General features: G+C 39.9%; 1 protein-coding gene across 1 annotated transcript; it reads right to left on the bottom strand.

The window, feature by feature from the left end:
* Positions 1–1,338: 1,338 nt before the first annotated feature.
* On the bottom strand, positions 1,339–19,200 carry RUVBL1 (RuvB like AAA ATPase 1). Its single transcript, XM_083869369.1, has 11 exons — positions 18,995–19,200; positions 18,166–18,252; positions 17,391–17,523; positions 13,355–13,506; positions 11,997–12,086; positions 11,022–11,171; positions 8,461–8,524; positions 7,162–7,360; positions 5,359–5,461; positions 2,228–2,319; positions 1,339–1,924 (listed from the first exon to the last, which is right to left on the bottom strand). Exons 1-11 carry the CDS (start codon positions 19,133–19,135, stop codon positions 1,765–1,767), a joined length of 1,371 nt encoding a protein of 456 aa, XP_083725495.1. The 5' UTR covers positions 19,136–19,200; the 3' UTR covers positions 1,339–1,764.
* Positions 19,201–21,024: the final 1,824 nt, after the last annotated feature.

Here is a 21,024-nt window from a genome sequence, read left to right as displayed (position 1 = left end):
GAGCTGAAAAATCATTAGCAATTCCCACTAACAACACTTCAGTAGAAGGAAGAGACAAGTCCCTAGAGCATAAAGGGGTGAAGACAGAGATTTTTAGCAGTTGCACTCCTTCCCCAAGTAGATGATGACTGAGTTCCTGTGTGTTTTAGAAGGCAGAATTCCCTGACTTAACAAGGGAGCTTTGTTATATTTGATATGTATCAATTAACCTATATAAATTATTTTATACAAATGTGCATGCTATGGCTTTGTGATAATTTTAGCTTCTTTAACTACCTCAAAGTCTCAGAAGAAAACCTCTTGGGAAAGCAAAATGAGTAACAGAGGTAGATTTCCCCTTTAAGAACAGAACAGAACAGAACAGAACAGAACAGAACAGAACAGAACAGAACAGAACAGAACAACAAAAGATCCCTCAAAAAGGCAATTGCCTGTGTCTGCCTAATTTGCCATTACTGTGATTCTTCCCACATGAAGAACCACTGACTTCCTGTGAAGGATTCATGGAGTATGTTTGGTATTTGTGAGGCAGTGTCTCATTCAGGAATACAGATTAAAATTTTTGATAAGTTAAAAGTATTAATTGAAAACTCATCCTCTTGACTTTGCAGATGCTAAAAAGGACATTTAAAACTGGTCTCCTTGATAAGTTATTATTTTTTCCCACCCTACCCCAAAAAATGCTTATTTAAGTAGTGTACACAGAGAGTTTTAAATCCCTAGATGTTCTCATTAGGAATGTGAGGTTAGCCACTTGATAAAGCTTCTACATTTTTTCTCCAATACATCCATTTACATGATTACAGATATTTGTATTTCAGTGTTACAAGAATCTAAATCATTAATCATTTAACCTCGAAGTGCTGTGAAGCAATCAGGTATCCATGCTTCACAAAACAAGGAAGCACACATAAGAACATGAGACTAAGGTGAAGTTCATCCAAAGTCTGTGCAGAGTGGGATTTCAGTTTTAGTTTGAAAATTTTTCCTGATTCTGAGCGATCAAGAAAGTCGGGATAGTGCAAAATATAGCTAACCATGATGGAAACCAATTTTTTCTGCTTTAGGAAAACCCAAGGAAAATTTAATTTACTCTGGGGGAAAGGCTTTATATTGGGCTAAGATAACTATTATGCATTTCTGCATTCTCCAAGAAGTCTTCAGAAAATAAAACCCAAACCCTATGAAGAAGTAAAGACTTTTAAAAGGTCCCAGTCTATCTTTCCTGCAATCTATTTTTGTGTTGCAGGTCCATTTCACTCATACTTGGCTTTGTTAATTCCAATTTATTTTTATTGTTTCTTAGACAGGTCAGAGTGAACACACACACACTTCCAATATTCTTGACGTTTTATTATAAAGCACTTCAGACAAACTTTAATTCAAAACCAAAATGTTCTCATTTGTAAAAGGAAACTATTTTAAAACAGGATTCATAAAGAAAATAGACTGTTCTTAAGCATCAACTTCACTTGAGTTCTTTTGTAATGAGATCTAAAGACAAAAATGATGGGTCAAGAGCTACCAATTTCACATATACTGATAAAAGGGAGACTAAGATGTTACACACACACCACAGAGCATCTTATTGTTGATAATGAAATACGAACACTCGACAGTTAATTCTGGCCTGACAAAGCAGTCCAACATTTAAATATTCTTCAGTCCCAAAAGAGACAAACCATTAACATTTCTCATTCAATAACTAAGCCAGCCCTGGCTAAGGGTTAGAGCTACTTCAAAGCATCTAACGTGATAAGCTTTTCATTTCATGTACTTCTCCTGTTGATCAGCCAAGATTTTTGCTGAAGATTTAGCATCATAGAAAAGTTCATTTATTTCTTCAATATGCTCTTTCTCAATGCTGTCTTTCCCATTAATCTTGGCAAGCAGGTTAGCTGGGGTCAGCAACTGCACAGCATACCTGTGATCAAAGAGAGGCAGATGAGTAATTACAATTCAGTGCATCCCAGCAAACTGACGATACAGAGAGGTGGGACATTTGCAAGGAAACACAGCTCTGCTAGCAGTATGAAAAAGTCAGTGAGCACTCCAGCATATACATTCTTTAAAGAAGAAAAGAGGAGCAGTAGCACTCTTTTTAATGACTGTTAACAGACCAAGCCATTGTAAAGGAGAGGTTTATCTCGCTTCCAACAGTGAGTTATCCTACAGCGAGTGGCTTTAGACCCCAGTCATGCTGAATAGAAAACTGTGCCCAACTTACCTTAGGGTTGTCTTGGTACCTATTTCCCCTAAGTGGTTTAGAGCTTCTTCACTGATATTAATCCCTTCTGTCTGAGCACGAAGTTTTGTGATCTGTTGGGAAGAGTAAACAATGAGGCCTGTGCTCAAACAATTAACATGCTTAATTACTTAATTTAGTATCTGCAAACTGTCAGCTTAGAGATGACATGCCATAAAACAGGATGGTGTGGAAAGCTACCCTGGTGTAACTTATCACTAAATCAGAATTTGTAGAATTCTAAGTCTTTGAACAGGCAAATATAATGCTAAAAAACCCCTATTTATCACAAAAGGAAGCTGAAGTAACACATCTGGACTACTAACCCTTCATGCTAACTCTGCATGGTTAGCAAAGCCTACCTACTAATAAAGAGTAGAATATGAAAACTTATACAAGAAAATGGAAAATGTATGTTAGTGGCACTGAAGGCTTCTGGATAGCCACAGCAGTTACTGAATTCTGCAGTTTATCACTGATGCTGTAGAGCAGAGCCCTCCAAAAAGCCCTACAGAAAGTTACACCCTTTCCTTAGCGGCTCACAACACACTTTTTATTCAACTGACAAGAAGATAGTAAAATAAATCAAAAAGTTACTTTCTATGATTCACCTATTCCTTCAAGAAGAAAAAAAAAATCACTAAGAAGAATCTAATCTTTCAAGAACAGTCTCAGGCTTGTACCAGTTTGAAGATCTTTACAAAGTTGGAGAGGAAGATATCACCAATAAGCCTGAGCATATAAAGCTGTAACAAAAGTGGAACAAGTCTCTCGGTAGTCTGTATTACCAGCTGAGTGATAAGGGGCAGACTGGATAATGATGTTGTGTTGTAGTGCAGAGATAACTCCGGAACTGCAAGCCTCATATAATACAGGTATTTTTCACTTTGGCAGCTTTGTAAACAAGATATCAAGAAGCACTCGTTTAAATTAAAGCCATAAAAATGCGCTCAGGGAGCCAGGGTAGGGAGCAGAGTAAGAGGGAGGCTTGAAATAGCAGAAAGTTGGTGCTGAGACATGTGCACTGAATATTAGCAATGATGCTGACAATTGCAATTTCGGGTTGAAGATTTTTTACCTGCAGACCACCTAGACATGCCCTTCCCTTCATTCAAACACTGCCACTTTGTTCTTCCTCTGCTACAAACAATGTATTGAATGCCACATCTTTAACAATGTTTTTTAAAATAACTTTTTATCTAGCAACCTGGTAGAACATTACTGAAGGACTAAGGCTCAAGCCATTAATCCACCACTTGCTTACATATGCATTTACTATGGAAAAGGAAAACAAGTGTTTATCAGGTGAAATACATTAGGAACAAAACATCTCAGTTATAACCTCTAATATCCAATGGGAGGCACATATGCAGAAAATTTGATTACAACACCACCTCAACTAGAATAAGCATAAAAGTGATTTTTTTCCCTATTCTGGTTGCTCTAAGGTTACTGTGTGTCTTGTCTCAGAGCATCACTTCACAACAGGATTTCTATTTTATCAACATGCAAATAAAACAAGGCTTTGAACTCATTATGAACAAACTTTAAATAGATCATGACCAGATTCTGTGTTGATAAAAGAATCAATTGTGAAAGTAAAGAGTCTCACACAAAAGCAATCAGCAGCAGAAACTTCTTCCTAACATGAAAGACAAATGAGAGGAAAAATAGAGAACTAACTTATATATGCCTTATTTTTACCCCCACCCCAACTGTACTTTGTTAGAAGCCAAAGTGTAGTTGCTCCTCCTCTTTTCCCATGAGAAGCTGCCATTCAAAAGCCTTAATTTAAGGGAAGATGAGATTATCTGACTATGGGAACATGATTTATGGGGCTGAATGTCTGGACTCTATTTTTAGCTTTAGGAAGTGCTACTGTGAACACTTCCTTTCCTTCAGCCCTGGGGAGGGTGGAAGTCACAGCACTTACCCAGCTCTTCTGAACATCTGTATTCAGCAAGTGTCTTACCTGCACAGTAATACGGCACAAACTACACAGAATTCACTTTACAGGGAAATCCAGACAGTCTTTAATACCCCCGGGCTGACATGAAAAAGTCACACATGCAACTTTGTTTTCTACAGAGACTAAGCCTAATTGTATTATTAAATCACTGGACTGCTTCTACTTCAATCTACACCACAATGTTTCAAAGTGTCCTTTACATACAAAAAAAAAAAAAAAATCATCCTGAGAACAGCTCAGGACAGCGTCAGTGAAAAGCTCCTCAAACCAAGTGAAATGAAGCTCTGCCTCTATGTTTAGATTCGATAAATGTGTTCACATCACCTTGGCACTTATCCAGCAGCAGGAGACCATTATCTGGTGACAATGCTCTCCTCCATTGACACTATCTCTTAAATAATACAAAGAATTGACATGGTAAACCCTAATGTCTTCTGCATTGTGTAGCTCCCCAGCATTGAGACGCTAATGAGGGGGGATCTCTGACACAATGCATTATAATGGCACCAAGCATTATAATCAATACACAATACATTGTGATGGCCCCACAGGAAAACTTCCAGGCATTTGGAAGGACATCTCTGCAACACTTTCTGTGCTTACATTTCCAAACTTGACTGGGAGCATGAAAATTCTTCCGGTTTCAGGAGACAGCCCCAGTAGGTTAAAGCTACAGTACAGAGCATAAAGGCAAAAATGCAGCACATGAGGTTGTATTCTTCAATCCCTCTCATGTCTCATGTAAGGGAAAAGCCTGAGGTCTGGGACTAAAGATCCCAAGATGTGACACTTCATCTTACACAAACTGAAAAAGCACTACCTGCTGAAATCTGCAAACTATGGGAAGCACATCTGTGCAAGCACACTGTGCAAGCTATTGCTTCAGCTAACACTTCAATGCCTTCCTGCAAGTGAGGTGGCCCTTTCAGCTCTCCATGTGCTTAGAAACTCCTCAGAGGGTAGGAGTCAGCAAAGTTGATGTGCAGTTTTAACCAGCTCACTGTACTGACTCCTAGAGAAGCAGGCTTTTATCAAGCAGGAAGCTTTCTGGAACAAGCCCTGGTGACCACAGAACAGAACAGGAAGAACAGAATGTGCACAACTTTGGGGACTTGTTACAAGTTCTTTAAAATCCTGTGCATACCTGCTTCATTTCTTGGGGTGTATAGAGCATGGTTCGGATAATCATCACTCGATCAAGCAGGTCCAATGGTATTCCATGAGGAGACACAATATCCTCTGTGCCTCTAGAGGAGAAACCAAACAAAAAAGTCAGACACTACTGTGAGTTCAGTACACTGTTTTGGTTAAAATCAGTAAAAAGTGTCAACACTAGTTTACAATTATTGTGTGTCCACAGAGACACATACACCCTTGGGTGAGAGAGAGAGGAAACATTCTGGTATAAGGTTCATTCTAGACAGCCCTAGGGAAATAAATACCATTGCTGGAGCTCTTAAACATGCCTCTCAAAAACAGTGAGAGGTGCTTTCTTGCATTGTATCTCACAATACAGCCTTATCTAATGTCCCAAGATATTTTCCAGCAGGGAACAAATCATTCTTACTAAGTTGTTTAGCAGTGTCAGCAGAAATTATATGTATCATGCATTTGGAAAAGATCCCCTTTTGCTGAGCAAGCCATTCTTTTTCCAGTCCCCCCAGTGAATACTTCAGTGGTTTATATCCCATGCTTGCAATCCAGCAAACGGAGATGTTTAGGTTTCTGTATGAAGGATAGGGCAGGATCTAGATTCCAAACTGTTTTATTTGTTTGACATACAACACCTAACAGCAAAGCCCGCAGACACATGTACTCTTGGTTTCCCAAGACCACTGTAATTTGCTGTGAAGCCGAAAGATACCCAGATTTCATTTATGAGAATTACACAGACAGCAGTAGAAACAGTGAAGTGCTGCAAAGAACTACACTTTTAAGTTCAGTGCCAGTATTTAGGTACTGCAGCTCTGGCCATGGTTCTCCAATATTAGATGCCACTGTTACATGGAAAAATTATTTTCTTAAATCACAGCTTTTTCATAACAAGATCTGCAGTGAATCCATGCCGACAGATCTCTACTTCCTTTACTTTTACAAGACAATCTCTTTATATCTTTGCAAAGAAAGTGCAGTAATGTCCACCTTAAACATTTTTAAGGGCTTATCATTCCCACTTCTAAGCAATGCAAATAGAGAAAGATTAATACCAAATGAGCTGCTATGAGGGAAAGCAAAAGCTAGTTATACAGCTGAATTAAATCAATTCAAAGAGTAGCAATCATTGCTAATGACAGCTTGTTTAGACATAATTAGACCTAGACCACAAACTAGCAGAACTTACAGAAAACTCTGAAACAGGAGAACACTTTTACTGAACATGCAAAGAATGCATTTTGTGGTTGCAAAATATCAAAGTGAAGGCACAAAGAGAAATAGAGATGAAAAACAAGTAGGCTGGCAAGACTGAAAAATCACAAAAAACAGACCAAGAGCAGGAAAAGGCAGAGGGATGAACTGTGACACACTTTACCAGTAGGAACAAGAAGCTGAAGTTTGATAGAATTGAGATAGAAAGCAGTGAAATGATCCAGAAGCAGGAAACAATAATATTAGAGGTTTGTAGCTCTAGTGCTTTTGATGTCCCTAATGTACAGGCAACAGATGTATTGAAGTATACAATGACAATGGTAACTGTCAAGATCACCCAAGAAGTGAAACAATTCAGAAACTGTTAGAGCAGGAGAGATGTGTTAGGGGACAGGAGGAATTCCAGTCAGCCTGGTGTGAAGCTCACAAGCAGTCCTTGAATGCAGCTTGCAACTCATGCAGAGGACTATCACAGGTGTCAGTGTCAGATACAAAAGTCTTTGAAGACTGTAACTCTACTGACACAGCTAATTCCAAGGTTTATGGATGCAAACTGGAAAATTCAAGTTTAAAATCATACCTGATAATGCAGTTTCCTCGGTTGGAAGCAAAGATGACAATGGGGGAAATAGAAGATTCCAGTGCTCGGTGCAGGTATGTGAAACACTCAATATCCAGCATGTGAACCTCATCCACAAAGAGCACACCTGGCACCAGCTCTGCAATGCCTTGATCGATGTATTTGTTCACCACCTTATTTATCTCTCCTCGAAGTTTGTCTGAGAACAAAAAGAAACTGCTGGTTGTTCTGCTAGTGAACTATAGGTCAGAGGATAAAGCTTGAAGCAAGGAAAATTCTCATTGAACTTTTGCATGGTTTGGTATCTTACTGCCCCAAGGAAAATATCCGACACTAAAATTTTGTGACATTTCATACTGTGTTGGGGAGATATCTGTGCAACAAAGTATTTCTAACTGAAATACTCACAACATGCGAAAAACTGACTGTTGTAGATTTGTAGAGTTTGGTAGGGGGCGGAGAAGTCAAGCTAAGCCTCATTTTAAACATGAAACTTACTGAGGTTTCCAAGAATGGCTGAAAAGAACATCACTGTAAGAATGAAATCTTGCTACTCTGTTTCAGCAAAGAAGTTGTGTTTAACCAAAAAAAGAGGAAAAAAAAAAAAAGGCTATATAAGTTTCTGTGAACCTACTGCTCTCAAAGATATGCCAGATGTTACATCAATATATCTGGTATTAGAATAAGCAAAGCAACCTCTGAGACAGACAAAATACTTCAAAAATGACCATTCAGTTAGGTATTGAAAGAGATTTTGATTTAAATTTAGATAGTAACTTAGTGAAGCATCATTTCTTTCAAAACAAAAAGAAGAGTAGATCTGTCTGTAGATACAGTTTTCTCCAAAGACTTGTAGGTAGGAAGAGCAGCAGTGCATGTGGAACATCAGGTCTTTAGACAGCTGTTACAGAGGTGCCATTTTTTTTCTCCACCAAAATTCAGTACGATTGCTACAACAGTTTGTGTATTACTGCTGTTCAGTTTGGCTCATTGTTGAAAGCCTGAACCTCACAGTGTGGCAGGAATGTTGTGGGATGGGCACTGGCCTTCTGACCTCTCCCCAGGGAGATGGGTGCAGAGCACTGTATACATTTTACCAGTACATGCATGAATTAGTAACTTGTACAGTCTCCAGCCATCGCAATTCTAGCAACTGTATCACTGCTTTTTGAAATCTGAATATTTATGAATATCTATTATGTAGGTATTCTTTTAAACATCATAACTCTATTTTTAATCCTTTTCTGACTGGAAAACACACAGACTATATCATCTCCAAACACCAGACAGGTTTCGCACCGGTAATTTCAGTTTTCTTAGGTTTCATCAACTGTCCCATCATAGAAAGGATGTCTTGTCCTCCCTAGGAAAAGAAAGTGACAGATCAGCTTTGAGGTCATGTAGTAAAGCACACACCTTGGGGATTTTTTGGATCACAAACTGGTTAAAGAAATTGTTTCTTACACTTAACGTGATACTTTTTATCAGCAGCCTTTGATAATCTGTCAAAGTTTCGGTCACCTCACCACAGGAGTATTCTGAACATAATCACCAAGCTACCCATTCTCCTTGCTCATTTGGAGAGCATAAAAAATCAAAATGAGAGATCCTCTCTTGAAGAAACTGTCACAGAGGAACTCTTATGGAATGAAATTGTCAGGGAACACAGAGACTTGGACTACCTGCATGCACAGTAGGTGTTCAGCATGTCAGCAAAGTAAGAATTATTCTAAATTTTATGACTTTTTAATACCATGACTTTTATCAAATAAATGATGTTTTTCAAATAAGGAGCTTTATTTTGAAATTGAGTATGTTAAAGAGTTGTATTGTTTACTGTAGGGATTCAGCCTTTAAACTTGTTAATGACTTCTGGTTTTTGACACAGACAGAATTCCCTCAAGAGTGGATTTATGTTAAGACATGGTAAAGAGTAACTCTACTATTTTCTGGGTTTTTTGGCTGTAATACATGCAGAGCTCTACTGAAATTCACAAACAAGTATAACAAGGAGCTATGAAACACTTCTGAAATAAGCAAGAACATCAACAGAATCCACAGCAGTCAAAAATACTTAAGACACCTTTTATCATAGTCCTTGCAGTATCCATTTCATGGTTATGAAACCATAAACACAGAGCAGAATATATAAACTTGTCATAGGTTAATATAGTTTGGTTTTTTGGTTAATAGAATATTGCTCTGTTAGGACTTTAGAATTCTTTGGAAAGGACAGGGACCTATCAGGGGCCAGATTTTGGATTGACATGTAGTTTTGACCACTCAGAAAATGGAATGCAACTTTTGGCAACACCCATGTAAAGCTGAGACTGGGTCCAAGGCCTCCTCTTCCTCCCACCTGGTGACCAGGTAACATCGTGAGCACCTCAGGCCTGGGCAAGCTTAAACTCTTTCCTGACAGAGACTGAGACTTTCCTAAACTCCAACCCTTCTCAGAGATGAGAGAAAAGGCCAAATTAGAGAGATGTAAAGGGAGAATATGAAGATATCTAAGTCAATAAATGAAGAATGACTTCTTAAGTGGGAGAGATGACAAGTTGCCCCAAGTCCTAGGCTGAAATCTCCTGGGAGCTTTAGTAACAGACTGTAATATGAATATGCCAAGTATTCCTTTAAATCGTGGACAATACAAATTGGGGAAATGATTCTTGGATTTAAGCAAAGGTATTAGTAGCTGTGATCTTGTGATCCCATGAGAGGTTGAACAGAGAGAGAGATGAGAAGAACCCCTCTGTCAGTGAAGAAGTGAGAAGACATCTCTGTTCCCTGAGTTGAAGAATCCTTTGCCTTTGAAGCTGCTCATTTTTAAAAGGTGACACCCCAATATCTGTGAGTCTACAACCCATATATGTGGTTACAGGAAAGGCTATGTGAATATGGGAGGTTCCACAATTGCAGAATTTCCTGGGCAGGCTGATTTTGTGTGAGTTAGAAGCCACAAGCAGACTGTTTCTCTTGTGGAAAGTTACCAAAACAACAGGGGAGACTTCTCTCTCTCAAAGACTGAATGAATGACTATTTTGTAAGTGGTACTGACCTGGAGTTCCGAGTTTTGCCTCTTTACATTGTTCGTAGAAAATGAACAGTTTGTGGTGGGAGAAAGGGTTGGTTTAGAAATTAATTTGTGGGTTTTTCTTCCTTTTCCTTTGCTTCTCTTAATGTGTCTGTTAATAAAATCTATCTGGTTACTTTTAAGTTGGGCCTGTTTTGCCTTTTTCACCCAAAATCCTATCTTCTAGTTGGCAAACAAATTCAGCAAACATGAAACCACCATAAAACTGCACTCAGAACTTCCAGTTAACAAAATGATGCAGGTCTGGCTGCTGCTACCTCACACCTATTTTCTTTTGGAGCAGCTTTTCTTCTGGAGAGAAAGCAATAATCTCTTTTTTGGGTCAGAGGCAACATCCTCCAATACTTTTTTTCTGTAAGTGATGGGGCACGGTGGTGGAGGGAAGGAGAGCAGGGTCTACATTACGCATTAACTGTGAAAGTGGTGGATCCCAAATACCAGTGTGGAAGCTGTTCTACAACTCCCAGACTGTTCTCTGTGTGCTAGGAGTGTTATGCTGACCAGTGTTCCATGACCAGGTGCATGAATCCTAAGGAAGCAACTGCCTCTTTAACCTCCATGGCAGGGCCCTGAGGCAGACAGCTGCAGCATGACCTCCCTGAGGAGAGAGCTAGACTGGCCTTCAAGGTGTAACACCTGCCACTTTTCCTACAGTGGAATCTTTGAGGGTGAGTTAGCTCAAATTCCTACATTTCAATTACTGTGGTAACATTACATCCATGTCAAGCAATTTTTCTGCAAAGACTTCATCTGTGAAGTCACATACCTGAGGTCGAGCATTGGCCACATCCAAATCATGCAGGGTGACATCTTGAATAATTTCCTTTTTCTTGTGCACATCACCTTTTGGCAAGGGAACATACTCTTCAGCTTCAAGGTCAAATTCCGTAGCATAGATATCACACCTGCCTTGCCTCTGAGGAACAGCGAAGAGAAACCCAGGTATATAATTAATTTCAGTGCCAAAACCTTGAGTGACATGAATTTGGTAACAGCTAGTTCACAATTCCAGTTCTGACAAGCTTCAGCTGACAATTCAGACATCCCACTCCCTGCTTAGCAACAGGCATATCCTATCTACTGATCAAAGCTCAGAAACTCTGCTGAAAAACACCTGATATGTTCAGTGGCAAGAATATTCCCTTCCTCTCCCCTTCTTTTACCGTACACAATTCTTGCTAAAGGACAAATCCAGCAGATTAACCAGAGATTGGGAGAACCTCCTTTGTAGGTGGGTGATTTATTATATGATAGAAAATATTATGCTCATCCATTAAACAGCAAGTATCACTATGCACTATTTTCTAAATCAGATATGAAAGGAATGCTAACTAATCCAGTATTCCCTTCTACATGTATATATCTTGTGGAGAAAATATCAAAGTGATAAAAGAAAGATTAAATACACTGCACATGTCAGCCAGAAAATGACTAAAGTTGTTTGGTTCTTCCCCTCTTCCCTTAGAGATGCCTTGATCTTACAGAAAAGAAAACTCATCCAGACAGCATCAGTGATAGCTTCCTTGCCAGATGACCTTAATTGTGAACCAGACCACCACTTTCTTTGGTGCAAAAGAGACTTTTCTCTCCAGATAAGGAAAGCACTGGGCTCTTTTTAAAATTCCCATGTAACCATATCATGCCAGTTAAGGTTAATAAATCAGAGAGCCTTCTGAAAAAAGTCAGAGAAAGGTCTGCAAAAAACATACACCTGCATAAAAGTACAGAACTTTTCTTTTACCTTGACAGCTCCACTGTTTGCTTCAATATAAATAACGTCACCAGTTTCCACTCGCTCCTTCTGCAAGCTTTCAAAAATGCTCGGGTCCAGCTGGATACAAGCAAACAGCACAGTTGATCAAAACAGCTCCATATTGTTATGGTAATCAAGGTAAAGAAATTCAGTTTGAAGCTCACTCCCATCAGATGAAATTAAACTGCAACTCATCCTCACAATATCTCTAGGATTTTATAAAGCTGTAACATTTGGAGTAGGGATAGTGAATAAATCTGGAAGATGTACAGAACTAACTGTCTTACAAAAAAAATCTGCTATCCAAAAGGAAGTGACAGTGCCAGAAACACAATGGTACCAGCTACAAAACATACCTCTGAGTAATGTGACAATGTATTTATACCTAAGAAACAGTAGTTCTCTAGCTTTCTAGGGAAACTTTTATAAAAAATCTGGCTATACCATTGAATTATGTTCCTTGATTTCTTGAGTCCTTATCCTCTGTGGAGCTCTGTGAGGGAGAGTGGGTGTGGAATATATTAGATGCCTTTGTTTCTCTTGATACATGTTTATTCACTTTTGCTCTTCATTTCCGTGTTTTCAGAGTGAACAAATGAAAGATGATACTTAACAACAGAGACGGCTTTTAGTTCTCTCAAAGTCTGACAAGGAAATTGAATGGAGACAAGAAAACAAAAGGAAAGTGGGGCTGAGCTGGCAACACACCAGCTCAATTTCCAGTTCTCTATCAAATATTCACTAGAGCATGACACCCCATGTAGAAAGAAAAGATGTGACAGAAAGAACTATTTATATTTAAACAGGCAATATTTCCCAAGCCATCCTCAAAAATTTGGTTCCTGACAATCAGGAAAACAAAACCAAACAAGGTCTTTCTTGTACGTTTATTACCATGAACATTAATTTATAGCCAGACTCAGACTCGGATACTCTCAGAGTGTATCACAGATTGAGACAGAACAAAGTCCAAAAGCCAACTCAGCTCATTTTTTGTGGTATTTGTGATCTACAAAACTGCATCAGGATCACTTCCTACTAAAACTCACTTTTAACCCACTGAAGACATACAGGTGTGTGCTGCCAAATAGAGAAATAACAGCAGCTGCTAACCAAGTGATGATAGGTTTATCTCCTATTTCAATTAGAAGGACACAAGACCAATATCTAAATATTCTACATAAAGCAGATAAAACAGGATAAAGTTGTCTAGCCAAAGAAAGCAGCCTCCTGGCAGCACCACTTGACAGAGATGGTGATCAGGAGCTTGAAATGGAAATAAGATCTAAAAACAGAAGCTGCAAACCCAAAACACTTAAGGAAATCTCTGAGACTACCACACATACCTTCAATTGTTTGGTTCCCTTTGCAGTTTTGAGTCCTATAATTACATGGCTGATGGTTTTGCCATATCCCCCCATTGGATTCTCAGTTTCACAGGGAGTTAGTTCTGTGACTTCTCCTTCATAAACTTCCTTGGTCTCTTTAATCCTCAACCCTGAAAGAAATTGTTTTAAATAGTTTCAGTATACACTTATGAGTCTGCTGCTTTACTGTCAACAAAATGTAACACACTGTTAGGGTGCATTACATTTCATGGTAATGTTTTAAAGAAAGATTAATTTCTTTAAAGAAAGATTAATTATTGTTCTCTTCTTCAATATTAAGTGAGAATATTCATCCTGTGCTTCAGAATGAAAGCTCAGCCCAAGTTCTGACCTGCTAAGAAGTTTATTAAACTTTAAAAAATTAATTTCTTCTATTCATTATTATCAGTTCTTGAAGCAAATGTTAGGATCCTCTCTTTTCCCTCCTACAAAGAGGAAATTTGCTTGATTTGTTCCCCTATGCTAAAGCCAGAAATACATATCATCTTCTGAAACTCATGACATTAATATAACAAGTTTTACACAATTTTTGGACCATCAAAAAAGCAAAGTTAGCAAAAAAGATAGGAGAAAAAATGCAACTTCATTAAAAACTCTACACTTCAGAAACTGAGTTAAAAATAAAACATAAATTGATTAACAGGTATTGTGCTAGAACATCATAAAATTACCAAAGGGTTAATGTATAATTTAAAATATTTTTCAAGTTAATAGCAAAAGGTGAGCTAGATAAAATTTAACAGAAACTGTGACAATGGAAATTTAAAACTATTTCAAAATAGCTGAAAATTACATCCTCAAATTGTTGTTTTTCAGACAGCCAAGCAATCATCAGAATATCTGACTATTTTGTGCTCTAGTCACAACTACTGTAATTAACTAGTTTATTTTAAATTGATAAATAATTTAGAGCTGAAGACATTTACAGGCAGAACTGTTTCAAAGCAAACCTACTATCATCACTACCACCACTACAATTATGTACGTTCTAACTACACAGAAGTTCAAAGAATCCACATCTGAAGAAACCCCATGAAGTATGTTATGAGACACACATGCCATACCAAAAATAATGAATGGGCCGTAACAAGATACAAGGAAGTCATCCTGCCCAGTCGGAAGGTATTGTGACTGTATAAACCTCTCCTTGTTCCTTAACTTGTCATTTTGCTTTGAAAGAGATCAGATACTTCATCAGTAATTTTGAGCTGCTGATAGAGGCTATAAAGAACTGACAAATACGAGTCTGTCTCCCTCTACTGGGCCCAAATTCAGACCAGGATCTGAAATGCGAGACTGTGGATAAATAACATGACAAATTCTTGGTAAGAAAAGTTTGCTTTCTCTTACTTAAGATGACATAATAAGTTGTGTACAAAGTTAATTTCAGTGATTTTTCAAATGTTTTTCAGGTATGCCAAAACACCAGAGAGAAATTAATGAACTTCTGAGTTATAAAACTGACCTGGACAAGGCTGCATCACAATGGCTCGTACGAGTGAAGCAATATGGGAATCTGCACATTGAAACTGCTATTGCCACAAACTGGACCAGGTTTGCTTGTTCTCTTTGCTTTGATTTAAATTTCCAGCACAAGTTCTACTCTGCTATTAAATGTGGCAGCCTGTTTGTGTTTGGGGTATGATTTGTATGCTGCTGAAGCGTGCAATGAATCTTCTAGTTCCGTTTCATCTGGAAAGAATCCAGTTCATGTGCTCATTCTGTTCCACAACAGAAGTCAAAGCCAAGTCAGCAAGGGCAAACCCAGGGATTTGCCTCAGAAGCTTTCCTCTAATCCAGACTAAAGTGCTCTTAGAGATGCATCTGTAGAAAATATTTACAGATGAATGTGATCTGAATAAAGGTAATTGATGCTTTGAACTTGCTACTAATTATCCTTTGATTTCAAATTAATACGTATGTGTCAACTACGAACTTCATTCTCAGAAGGTTCTTGGAGAGCTCTACCTCCAAATCAGACACGAATCTAAGGCAGCAAGTGCAGGCTATTTCATGTTTTGGTTCAACAGCACTTCATGGAGCTAAACAGTGCCTGCTTGACTCATCGGCAGGTACAATTTTGCAACACAAAGTTATACCAAAGTGGCTAATGCAGCAGTTATTTTTACTGCAACTGAGCTCTTAACATTAGCTGCTATTATCACCCTCATCAGCTGCTAATGAGCTCTATACTGGATTAATCTCTCCCAGGTTAAATTTCTTTTAACCCTATACAACGATTCCATCTCCTCATTTCCCACTCTGTCCTTTTATGTTTCTTACACATTATAACCTCTCTACTGCATCTGAAACACTACTTGGCCATGAGAATATGTCAAGTCAGTTATTAAAAGACTCATAACAATAAAAATTCTGTAAACTCAGAGTAACTCCCACTTACTTATAAAGTAATGGGTCTGAACCAGTCAGGCTCTCTAATTTCCAAGTAAAAAACCCCAACCATTAAGTAAAAAAATTGATGTTGACATCTCTGCAAATTTTTAAAAATTCATGGGGCTAAACCCCTTGAAAGCAAAATGCATGATATGAGCAATGATGATGTACACAGAACCTGCTACCAAGGAGACATACCAAAAAAATTCAATAAAATCTAAATTAATATCTTAAGTACTGATGGACATGTGAACTGATGCTTCCCTTGCACCCAGACCCAACTACACTGCACATAATCTTCTTTTTTTTTTTTAATGCACCCTTGTGAAATATTTTTTTTTTACCAAGCAGGCAACCTAAACCCTACACGAGATTAAAACCCAACAGGAAAGTGTTTCACTACAAGAAATGGTGGTTACTAGTCCTTCAAAGTAATTCAGAGAAATTTTTTTACACATATAAAAATATTCAATCAAGGCTGTGTTATGAAAATGTGACATGGAATTCAACAGAAACAAATAAAAGAAGCTCCATCCTTCATTAACACTAATATTTGTTTAAAAGTGTCTCTCTATTGGCATTCAGGGAATGCAGGGAACTAACAATGTAGCTGGCTGTTGAATCTCTCCTATCTCTAAAACTGACAACACAGACGGCATAAGTTTCATCTGCTGGTTCAGGTTTCTAAATCTCTGACAGGGAACTTCATCACATCAAGGAAATTTTGTGGACTACTGAGGTTTCCCTCCCCCATGCCCTGTCAGCTTCATGGTAACCAGAAGACCAGAGACTACTGAAAGTTGCTTTCTTATAAAAGTCAACGGAATACTTTTGTTTCACTGAAGAACTGAGGGACTTCTTCACCCTGCTGCTGCCAAGTGAAGTCCAACAGGAAACCTGGTACTGAAACAGGAAAATTACTGTTAATACAGTAGAGTCAACTGGGCTCGCTTTAGCCAATCCTCAGACAAACAAGGGCCACTTGTATTTGCATTTATCAGCTGTCAGCAGCAGTTGTCTAAGAGGTTCTAGATAATCACTGAGGCTGTGTTGGAAATTAAACCAATTTACATCAAACTTGTAAATACACCACAGAATTGAGGAAGACATTAAGTTAAAGTGTTTATTTAATTGGCATGGAACTTTCCCTGTGCTTGCTGGAACAGTAAGTCAGCTTAATGCTGCTGTTTGGGAGCCCCTGATTAAGACTGTTTGTTTAGTAGGGTGAAATCACTAAAACAAAAAACAGGAGGAACATTTTCCTGTCTACAGGTATTTCTGCTAATGTAAGAAACTAAAAATTAATTTTTCTTTCAGCTTTATTCAGTCACAGGCAAAATGGAGAGGTGAATGTGGAGGATGAAAGAACTTGGTGAAGTATAAACCAAAATACAATAATTAAATTACAGTTTGTAAACAGAACATTTGGCTCCACTCAGTGTGAAAGAGATTCACTAAAGTAAGATCAGCATTGAAGAAAATAAGCATACAAAAATCTGAGAACATCATGACCACTGAAAATCTCTTCCTTTTTAGATGACTGGGAAAAAGCAAAGTAAGTATCATGCAAACACTTAATTCTTCTTTCCCTGAAACTCACCAATTGCACGTCGGAAGTTTTCCATGAGAACTTCTGTTTTCTTAATCTCAGTGGAATAGACCTCACTTCCAACCATAGGACAAAAGGGAACTTTGCTTCCCAGCTCCTGAGCAATAGCTAAAGCCAAAGCAGTCTTAAAAAAAACAAAAAACAAACAAACAAAAAAAACCCACACACACAAAAAAGACATTAATTTTGAAAAGAATTAAGGAAGAATTATTTTTGCACAAAGTTAACTTTCCTCATTATATCACCCTCTATATATCAACTATCTATTTAATGGTAAGACTATTCTGTTTGACATATATTTCTCACATATAACAACCCTCCTCCAACACAGGTGACCTTAGCCAAAGACTTTTAAAAAACCTTGAAGACACAATCCTGGATATTTGAATTTGACAGCTGATACAGATGCAAAAAGCCTGATATAGCATGGGGGAGGAAAAAAAAGTAAACCAAGCAAAAAATACTCTGGCTTTTAATATAAAAGTTCTAAAACATTTTCAGGCCCCTTGTTACCTATGTGTTTAGTAACCTACAAGAGGTGGTTTCACATTAAAGATGCTGAACACATCACTCACTGGGTACTGCCAGTGTTGATGAAATGGCCAAAGTAAAAATATGAAATAGGAAACTACATCAATACATTGACTGAAAAAAAAAATCTGGTATATGAAAACATTTTGTAACTACTACCCTAAAACAGCTTTGACAACAAACTAAAACAGATTTGGAAATACTTTATTTTTTGGAAAAAATAGAAAAATTGTACCTTGCCAGTTCCAGGGGGTCCTGCCAAGAGCACTGCTCTCCCAGCCATTTTTTTGCTTTTGATGAGCTCCACTATAACCCCACATGCCTGTAGGTTAAATAAGTATTTATACTGTTAACAGAAGGATTGCTACAGTATCTTTTGTTCCAACATTACTTAAAACGTTTAGAAATAACACGTTTTACAAAAAGTAAAGATTTCAATTTCGTGCACACAAAAAGACTGACAAGATCAGAAAAACGTACTTTCTACAACCATTTTATCCATCACAGACGTTAAAAACCACAGACAACAAAACTCAGTCTGGGAGCTCCGACTCCTTTTCCCTCCTGCAGTCCCACGCACAGAGAAAGGTTTGAAAGTAAAACCAGAAATTAATCTTCGCTGCCTGGGCCGCAGATCCTCTACAGACCCCCTTTCCCGGCCAGGCTGGACGGGGCTCCCAACAATCCGGTCCAGTGGAAGGTGTCCCTGCCCACGGCAGGGAGGTTGGAACGATACATGATCTTTAAGGTCCCTTCCAAACCAAATCAATCTCTGATTCTACGACGGTTTTATCCGGCCATCGCATTGAAACGGATGCTCCAATCCCCATTTGCATCAAATCTGTTGACTTTTGGCGGGTTCCGTTGCCTATAACACCCCAATTCCTACGCCCGACACCCGGGAGACCGTCACCGCCGTAGCGCGAAGCAGGAGCAGAGAAAATACGGCCCCGACCGCCCCCATCCCGTCCCACACCGCAGCAGCGACGCGAAGGAACCCAGGCAAGACTCTCCCTCGCTGTGCCGGGGACTTGTCAGACGCCCAGGCCCGGCCCCGCGCTCACCTCCCGCGCATTCTCCTGCCCCACGAGCCCGGCCCCCGCCGGCTTGGCGGCGCCGCTGTCGTCCAGCCCCAGCCCCTTGACATGGCTGTGGGCGGCGATGCGCTGAGTTTTGGAGGTGCTCTTCACCTCCTCGATCTTCATGGCGAGGCAGGGCAGGGGCAGCTCGGACCCGGCCACCCCGCGCTGTTCGCACGCGGCCCGCGCGTTGCCGGGGCTCCCAGCGCGCCCCGCCCCCGCCCCGTCATTGGCCCCCCGCAACGGTGCTCTCGGCGCTCATTGGGTGCGGAGCCCGCCCGTCACCCGCGGGAGCGCAGGGTTTTAGCGTCCTCCCCGCCCGTTTCCGCGTGCGGCGCGCGCGGGCGGTCCGGGCGGGCGCGGGGGCTGCGGAGGAGCAGGGCCGGGGAAGGAGGGGGGTGGCGGAGTCGGTGTCCCTTGGAGGGGCTCGGGGAAACGCTGGACGCGGCGCTCGGTGGCAGCGTCTGGTTCAGAGGGTGGTGACCCGTCATGGGCCGGACTCCGTGATCTCGGAGGTCCTTCCCAACCTAAGTAGTTCTGCGATTCTCTGAATCGGCAGGGGCGGTTTGGGGAGAGGCGAGCGGAGCCCTCCTGGAGGGGGACCCAGCTCGTTCTTGCCCCTGCACCACCATAAGCACTTTCTTTCTTCCTACAATCCGATTTGGCTGGAGGCAGCGTTTGTCCCCGCTGCCAGGGCTGGGGGAGTCGTGAGTGTCCCTGGCTTGCCCACCCGCAGCTGCCGACAATGCGCCAGGAGCCCAGGGCCTTATCGAAACCTCAGCTGCCTTCGGCTCACAAAAACAACCTGAGGCTTTCCAAGGGTGTTATCTAAAACTTTGTCAAAGATTCATAGAATCGTTAAGGTTGGAAGTGACCACTGGAGACCACCTAGTCCAACTCCGCTGCCAAGGAAAGTAAGGGGGGTCTCTTATGTTGCTCACTAGTTTTTAGTGTTCAATGAAAACGCAGAATAATTCTGTTCTGCATCTTTAAAGCCTTCCTGTAAGCATTTGAGGCTGTGACATGTGCTGCACCTACAGCACATGTGACTTATGAGCCTTGAGCAACTGAAATGAGTAAAAACACTCCAGATTCTCAGCAGGTTTCATGGCCCCACAGAAACATCCATGTTTCCTGAAGTCTGTGATGCTGCAGATTCCAGGCTGTTACAGCTCCTAACTGAGGTTTGTGGTAATTCTGCTGCACCTTCTAGGAGGGGGTTAAAATTGTAATACGGATATGGCTCACATGGAAATTTTAGATGGGGTTTGGGAACCTGCAGTTCCAGAGAGTTCTTCTTTGTAGGTACTGTGATCTCTCCCACAGAAGAGACAGGGGACTCTTCCCATAGATATATAGAGTTTTCTGTGATTATAAAACCATTGCTGTATCTGCAATGTTTAAAGCCAGTGGATCACTGTGGTATGAGGCAGGACTGATGTCTGGTGCCAACTTGGCTTTCCTGTGCACTGCCAGGGGAATTGCAAAAGCAGTCTTGTGACAGCACTAGCTCAGAGCAGTGTTAGGGAGGATGGGAGTTCAGTTTGCAAAAGCCCAGTAAACCATATACATGCTATTCATTCCTTCTTTGTTCAAGAGCTTCCATTAGTTTTGTTGTAAATGTAATTTGGCAAAGAAAAGACTTTGCTTATTGTTGCTTTCTTTTTCTGTTAATGGTTCTGTCAGCTTATATTTACATACTCCAGTTTAAAATTGTAATTACAATATAATTGCACACATGTGGGGTTCAACACCTTTCTAAGGGTATCCTGCTATACAACTGTTCAGCTAAGAATTTTTTGGCTAACAAATATGAGCTATTCTTTAAATAATTAAAAAAAAATTGTGCCTGCCATTAGACTGTGTACATCTTCTCAGGGTCATATTAGTCAGAGAATACAAACGCCTAATAGGTACCGAGCTGCAAACTGCTTCCTTTGTAAAAGAGCAAATATACAACTTTGATTTCTCCAGTGCATTCAACTGCTGCAAGTGCTGTGGGTAAGTCTGGTCAG

Source organism: Zosterops lateralis (assembly GCF_965231275.1).
Source record: "Zosterops lateralis genome assembly, chromosome: 11".
Classification (NCBI taxonomy): Eukaryota; Metazoa; Chordata; class Aves; order Passeriformes; family Zosteropidae; genus Zosterops; species Zosterops lateralis.
The sequence above is the reverse complement of the archived record's forward strand: the minus strand, read 5'-3'. Positions and strand labels throughout refer to the sequence as shown.

Excerpts from the sequence above, each read along its gene's own strand:
- RUVBL1 (XM_083869369.1), bottom strand. The coding sequence starts at position 19,135 with ATGAAGATCGAGGAGGTGAAGAGCACCTCCAAAACTCAGCGCATCGCC. Across the intron at positions 13,507-17,390 it reads AAACTTCCGACGTGCAATTG|GGTTGAGGATTAAAGAGACC; the intron begins GTGAGTTTCAGG and ends AATTTCTTTCAG. Across the intron at positions 7,361-8,460 it reads TAAGAAAACTGAAATTACCG|ACAAACTTCGAGGAGAGATA; the intron begins GTGCGAAACCTG and ends TTTTGTTCTCAG.